A 7,927-nucleotide genomic window follows, 5' to 3' on the forward strand; every position below is an offset into this window, starting at 1 on the left:
AACCCATAAAAAAATTATGTTGTCAAATATATCTATTTGGGATTTTAATAATTTCTTAAGAAGATTCTTCTGCTCCTAAAATGTGGAAGGCAACCTCCATTAACTGGAAAGTAAATAAAAAGTAACTCTGGGTTTCAGTTTAGTTCAGTTGCTCAGTTGTGTTTGACTCTTTGCAGTACCCCAGGCTTCTCTGTCCATCACCAGCTCCTGGAGCTTACTCAAACTCATGTCCATTGAGTTGGTGATGCCATCCAACCATCTCATCTTCTGTTGTCCCCTTCTCCTCCTGCCTTCAATCTTTCCCAGCATCAGGGTCTTTTCAAATGAGTCAGTTCTTCGCATCAGGTAGCCAAAATATTGGAGTTTCAGCTTCAGCATCAATCCTTTTAATGAATATTAAAGACTGATTTCCTTTAGGATGAACTGGTTGGATCTCTTTGCAGTCCAAGGGACTCTCAAGAGTCTTCTCCAACACCACAGTTCAAAAGATACTATCTACATTATACAATTTAATGAGCTTCCAAATGGAAAGCTAGTTGTGGCAACTCATGTATTTAATACTGTGGCTTTTTCCCACACATGTCTCTAATCACTCACCTCTCCACTAGACTATATGATTGTTGAGATTAGGATTAATATTTTAATCAGTCTTATAACATCTGAAAATATGGACACATAATAAACTTTACTGCCTAATTGTTGCATAAACAAATTAGCTTAAACTTTTGGGAAGTCACTATTAATAATATATATTTACAGGTAATTTTGTCCAGAACTCTGAAATATGACATACAGAAGAACCCATGGAACAAAGGAACAATGTAACTGAATTTTTCCTCTTAGGGCTCACTCAGAGCCCCCAGGGTCAGAAAATACTATTTGTCATCTTCTTGCTCATCTACATTGTGACCATGGTGGGAAACCTACTCATTGTCCTGACTGTGGTGGTCAGTCCAACCCTGGATGCCCCTATGTACTTCTTTCTAGGCAACTTATCATTTATGGATGCTGTTTATTCTACTACATTCACCCCAAATATGATTATAAACTTACTCTATGAGAAAAGAACCATCTCCTTCCAAGCTTGCATGACCCAGATTTTTACAGGGCACTTATTTGGTGGTGCTGAGATTTTACTCCTGGTGGTCATGGCCTATGACCGCTACGTGGCCATCTGCAAACCCTTGCATTATTTGACAATCATGAATCAGCAAGTGTGTGTTCTGCTTCTGCTTTTGGCCTGGGCTGGTGGGTTTTTACATGCTCTCCTTCATCCTCTCTTTGTTTACAAACTCCCCTTCTGTGGCCCCAATGTCATGGACCACTTTGTGTGTGACATGTACCCCTTGTTAAAACTAGCCTGCACTGACACCCAATTTATTGCCCTCACAGTCCTGGCCAATGACGGGGCCATCTGTATGGCCATCTTCACACTCTTACTCATCTCCTATGGGGTCATCCTGTGCTCCCTGGAGAATCGTAATCAAGAAGGAAGGCACAAAGCCTTGTCCACCTGTGGCTCCCACATCACCGTGGTGGTCCTCTTCTTCGTGCCCTGTATTTTTATGTATGTGAGACCTCTTTCTACTTTACCCATTGATAAATACTTGACTGTGTTTTACACCATTATCACCCCTATGTTGAACCCTCTAATCTATACACTGAGAAACAGTGAGATGAAAAATGCCATGAAAAAGCTCTGGAACAGAGGCAAAAGAAGAAAATGAAGCAGCAAGAATATATATAATCTTTCTTTTTCTTTTATGAAGCATTGTTCCTCCAAGGAAAGCCATGCATGATTATTTAACTGGAGAAAAATATCTTCTCTGCTTTAATAAGTTGAACATAATGAAAAGATTTATTTGGTAAGAGTCTTAATGATCAAAATATGCTTTTAATATTTTCATTATTTTTTTAGTTCAAAGTATATATTATGTTCAAATCACATTTTTTAAAGATTTCCACAATTTCTTCAGAAAATTTAGTTTATGGTTGTAAAAGTTCTCTTGAGACTACAAATTTATTTTCTATATGATGAGTTAAGCTATAGTTAATATTTTAAATTTATTTAATTAGTGGAAGATTTTATATTTCTCTCTTAAAAACTTACCTTTTAGAATTAATAAGTCTCATTACAAATTTAAAAAAAATACAAGAAATATGACATAAAATCTTGGTTCACTGCTCTTCACACAAAGACAGCACATATTAATATTTGAGGCACTTGAGTTATTCTTCCATCTGTAAGGTACTCTTCATATACTATTTTGCTTATGTTACTTAGAATGTTAAAGTCAAAGAATGCTTCAGAGTTGTAATATTTATTATGAAGAGGCTACATGAATAATCTGAATAAGCATGGCGTAAATGCAGAAAAATAACCAAATCTTACTTATTTTCCAATTGGACAATCATGTTATCTCCTGAAGCTTACCAGCTTTGTTAGGAGTTAAATTTTTATAAAGATGATTGTTTCACCTTCCCTGATACTTTAGAATTTCTGGTAAAACCTCCACTATTTTTCAATATCCCTGTTTCTTTGTTTATAGTGTTTCATAACCACTATAGAGATGAAGGCTCTGTCTTTTATGCATAAATTTAGCATAATTCATCATTCATGAGCTTCAAATATGCATTACGGAACTTGACAACAGACATTTTAAGTGATATCATTGTTAAGAAAGATTCTGACAATATATGCCATTCTTGTTTCTCTTATTAATGAAACACAGATTTAGTCAAGACAAGTCAAATCATTTATGAGACCAACATGCACTGCTCAGTCGCTCAGTCGTGTCCAACTCTTTGTGACCTCATAGACTGTGGCTCAGCAGGCTCCTCTGTCCGTGGAACTTTGCAGGCTGGGGTACTGCAGTGGGTTGCCGTTTCCTTCCCCAGGGGATCCTCCCGACCCAGGGCTGAAACCTGCGTTTCCTGCGCCTCCTGCATTGGAGGAGGACCCTTTACTCCCCGAGTCACCAGGACATCACTAACACAGATGATCAGGTCACAAAGGGCCCAGACTGTACTGTTTTATTTGACAGAGACGTCATTCATAAAACCCTCCCTCTTTCTCTGAAACAGGCTTGAAATAAAATATTAGCTGCCTCTAATATGGTTAGAAGCACGTGCTTGAAGAAACTTGTTATTCTGTCTCCCTTATTCAGCCTGGATTCGTGTGGGGCTAAGGATATGGGGCAATGGATGCTTTTCACTTGTAAATGATACTAAATGAGAAATCTCATATCCTGATTTTTATACCTTTAACATGGAGAGTTCTTATATTCAAATGTCTTATATTTCTTGTATTTCTCAAAGTCTTCTCAAACACAATACTATTCACCAAATAATGGCAAATTTTTGGCTTACCAAATCTTAAATAATCTATTCCTTGACTTTTGGATGTTGCTATAGAAACAAAATTTTGTGTCCCTCTCCAGAATCATAACTTAGTTCCTTTCTAATGTGGTACTATTTGGAGGGGGCCCTTTGGGAGATGACTAAGTCATGAAGGTGCATGCTGATGATTGAGGTTATAGTGTGTGTGTGACAGTCACTGTGTCTGACTCTTTGTGACCCCATGGGCTATACAGTCCATGGAATTCTCCAGACCCGAACACTGGAGTGCGTAGCCTTTCCCTTCTCCAGGGGATCTTCCCAACTCAGGGATCGAACCCAGGTCTCCTGTATTGCACGCGGATTCTTTACCAGCTGAGCCACAATGGAAGCCCAAGAATACTGGAGTGGGGAGCCAATCCCTTCTTCAGTGGATCTTCCCAGACCAGGAATCAAACCGTGGTCTCCTGCATTGCAGGCAGATTCTTTACCAACTGAGCTGTGAGGGAATCCCTGATTGGGGTTAATGCCGGTATGAAGAGACATCAGAGAGCTCACATGACCCTTTTGCTATGAAAGGACATAGGAAAAAAGATGGCTGTCTATAAACTAGGGAGGGAGACTCATCAGATACGGAATCTGTTTTGGTCCCTTAGTTTTCTAGCCACCAAACTTGTGAAAAATAATTGTTCATTATTTAGTTTATCTAAGTTGGTGGTATTCTTTAACAGTAGCCCAAAAAAACCAAACAGAGAAATTTAGTTAATTTTCAAATTTGTTTTTTTATTTCAAGTGATGAGTGTTTATTTATCTACAAGTTCCTTGAAGTCAGGGAAAGATTTTTCATTGCCTTTGTGTCTTCTATTCCTTGTCCAATGTAGGGGATACAGCACCCACTTTATAGCCTTTTTCAATTTTTTTGAATTCTTGATCTATTGGAGTGAGAATATTTACTGATAAATTTTGACTAACACTTTTTACAGAAAAAAATACATATACTTAGTATAGATATTTACTCTTCTTTGACATTTGCTAAGTAACTTATTTCCTATGTATTTATATATAATTAGAAAAATATATAAGCATGCTATTTTAATATTTTTTCACTGTTTTACTTTTTCTAACACATCTTTTGGAAAATTCCATTTCCTCACAATGATTTTATAAATTTTAACCTCTTGTTTGTTTTTTAAAACAACTTTTGAAACTATTTCCCACCCATTAGTATTTATTTTATTTTTGATGAGGAAATACCTAAGCCTCTTTTCCTCTGCAGATAATATAGTCTACCAACATAATTATTAATTTCAGTTAATTTGATATTATTTTATTTAGTATGTCAGATTTTACACTACCTAGAATATTCAATTTTGGAGCACTTTCTCCTCTTTCTCCTCCTCAACCTTCCCCTCCTTCACTACAAACTGTTAGTCACTCAGTCATGTCCGACTCTCTGTGACCCCATGGACTGTAACCTGCCAGGCTCCTCTGTCCATGGAATTCTCCAGGCAAGAGTATTTGAGTGTATTGCCATTCCCTTCTCCAGGGGATCTTCCCAACTCAGGAACTGAACTAAGGTCTTCTTCATGTCAGGCAGATTCTTTACCATCTGAGACACCAGAATTTGGGGTAATTTTCAAAGTTTGAAATCTTCCCATAAAGATAAATTTATAGTGTCATGACTCTATTTATTTTAAGGAAAATGGCATGTTTAAATATTTTGTTTTTCCATCCAGAATAAGATACATACTGTGAAAGATTGAATAATGTCTCAATAAACGTATGCAATCATCTCCAAAAAGTGTTTATGGACCTTTCCTTTGTTTTCCTTTTTGAAAAAGAAGACTCTTTTATTTACACTTGATTCACATCTTCAATGAGCTGCTCAGAAAGGATCAGTATCCTTTGCTGGCATGAATAACAGCTCAGTTCTCAAAGCCACAGGCATACGTCTGTATCCCAACATTCATAGGCCTGTATTCAACAACAAAAGTATTTATCCTACTACTGTCTCAAATTTGTACCCAATCTCATATAAATCACTATGACCACCTGTACACACGTACTCAATGTTATGTAGGTTTCTACCCAATTGGACGTTTGTGTTTGTAAGTGAACACACCCATGTCTGTATCTGACCACACATGGATCAGTATCTGACTACTGATATGCATGCACTTGTCTATGCATATGCATATGTATTTGATGTGATCACACACCAGCCTATATCTGTCCACACACAGGTTTATATCTTTCCATTCACTGCTCTGTATCTTGTTGGTCCTTCAATGGACCAGAACCTGGTGGTCTGGAGTCGACGATAAGAAAGTAAGAGAGAGAAAGAGGCTGATAGCGCTTGTTGGTCCTTGAATGGACCGGAACCTGGTGCTTCCAAAAGTGAGAGAGAGAGAGAGGCTGGTATCCCCTGGTTTAGGCGGAAAGCCAATAGAGCCCTGTTCTTAGGGCTTGCGCTGCTGCACGTGGGCACCGGGCACCCTCTCGAGTGGGTGAAGGCGCAGTGAGCCTTCTCGAGAGGGTCTTAGAAGCCCGGGCAAGAAAGGGAGCTCAGCGGGCCTCCGCGCTCCAAGGAATTAGCCAGAAATAGAGAGAAAGAGAAAAAGAATAGAATAGAAAGAAAAAGAAAGAAAGAAAGACAGACAGACACAGGGACCAAAGCTCTGATGGAGCAAAGGTGTTTTAATCAACATGGCGTGGGCATATATACTGTCTTACAAGGTGGTTATTCTCAGCAAAGACAAAGATTAAAATTCCAGACTTACAAAACATAAGATGATCCCTATCAAAGAGAGAGAGCTGCAAACAATCAGCTTTTACCATTTGGCTCATAAAAAGGAAGAGGGTACGTATCACTGTAATGAGAAATGCCTGGATTGTGCCTCTCCTCTTAATTCCTGAATATTCAGGAATCAATAAGGGCCAGAGGGTTCCTGACAGATCCAAAACAGCACACAGGAAGCCTTTTGCTAAATGCTTCCTGACAATTCCCCCTATTTTATTATATTTGAAAAAAAAGGTCCTGACCAAATGAGTTTGGTTAGTATTAACCAGCCTTATAGAAGGGCGACGATTAACAACAAATAAAATTATCAAGACAATCACCAAAGTTACAGTTCTAGACCCTATGCTGTGGGAATACTTTGAAAACATCCTTGTGGGTCTGGCCCGGATAATTTGTTTAGCTAAAGTTTCTAAATTAGTGGAGGAGGGCAGACGTTTAGAAAGTTTCAAAGATTTCCTTTTGCAGTAATTGTACACTCAGAAAGGCATTATCATGTGAATGAAATTTAATTTGTTCCCAGCTGTAGGTACTATGATTGAAATGAGCAGGAGTAACACAAAATTGGCAATTAATACAAGTTACAGATCAATTTGTAGATTTCTTATGACTATAACAAAAGGAAGTGGGACACAGGCCTGTATAAAATATGACTGATTATAGAGAAAGAAATAGTTACTAGGACCACGACTGGTCTCTGTGAAATGTCCGGTCCGAGTCCCAAGTTGTTTTGTGCTGGCAGCAAGTTTCCATATGTTTTCTATGTCTCTAGCTCAGGCCCGATTTGTTTATCGAGGATGATTTGAGGAGGAGGAGGGTGTCAGCCAAGAAGTCCTTTGTCATGGTAATGTTCCATGTTAATGGTAATGTTGTGTTAGTAACCTTTTACATAATGTTTTTTGTTCTTTCCCTAACTCTTTCCCTAAAGTTTCAGTGGTAAACATGGTTCACAGACAGAAAAAGGGCAGCAATGTCCAAAAGTCTTCTTTTGGAGGCAGGACGAAAGCCCAAGTTTGTAGGACGACGTCTATGCATAATTTTGCTGGGCCCATACACAAAGGAAGGACTTCATAACCTAAAGAAATGTTAATTATTTTCCCTCCTCCCCAGGGTGTGACGGTTCCAGGGAGGGGGCATGTGGGTGGAGTCATTGGTTGATACGCTGGGTCTTTTCTCCGTCCATTTTATGACCTGAAATAAAGGGGGGTTGGGTAAGTAAGTTAGTTAATCCGGCTTGAGCGGGGGGTCGCAGGCCAACGGAGCATAGCGATAAGGTCTCAGGACTCTGAGGCATTCCCTGTTGAGAAATCAGATTCTTAACTTGATTAGTGAGGGTTTTTATTTGTCCCCAAGTGGGGAGATCATAGGGTTGATGTCGCTGAGGGTGGTGCTTTCTGGAGATCTCTAGAGCAGCCATGGCCTGTATTGGAACTTCTTCCTCCCGGGGTTTTTGTTGTTTCCATTTTGAATGTCGGGGGCCCCCTTGGGTCGAATTTTCCGAGGAAAAAGTTTGTTGGATCCACCTGGGGAAATACAAGCATATCCCTTTCCCCATAAGATTAATTTCTCAAATTTCTATTGTTTATTGAACCCGTCTTGGTCCCAAATGGGCAGAGGAAGAAAAGTGTCCTTCAATTCCTCGAAGTCTTTCTTCTCTTGTTAAAATAATTCCCTGTGGTAGGTTTAAAAAATTTAAAACAAATAATTATTAACAATAGTTATGGGTTGCCGGGCCAGCCAGAAGATTTCAGCGAGCAACACTACGCGTTCCTTTAGGCTAAGAAATAAAGAGAC

At 38.9% G+C, this 7,927-nt stretch overlaps 1 protein-coding gene across 1 annotated transcript; it reads left to right on the forward strand.

Annotated features, from left to right (window-relative positions):
- Positions 1-803: 803 nt before the first annotated feature.
- Positions 804-1,727, forward strand: LOC133070378 (olfactory receptor 4A15-like). Its single transcript, XM_061162534.1, has one exon. The coding sequence runs from the start codon at positions 804-806 to the stop codon at positions 1,725-1,727; it is 924 nt and encodes a 307-aa protein (XP_061018517.1).
- The last annotated feature ends 6,200 nt before the right edge of the window (positions 1,728-7,927 follow it).

Source organism: Dama dama, chromosome 1 (genome assembly GCF_033118175.1).
Source record: "Dama dama isolate Ldn47 chromosome 1, ASM3311817v1, whole genome shotgun sequence".
Taxonomy (NCBI): Eukaryota; Metazoa; Chordata; class Mammalia; order Artiodactyla; family Cervidae; genus Dama; species Dama dama.

What these genes read in the sequence shown, in the direction of transcription:
- LOC133070378 (XM_061162534.1), top strand. Translation starts at nt 804, where the DNA reads ATGGAACAAAGGAACAATGTAACTGAATTTTTCCTCTTAGGGCTCACT.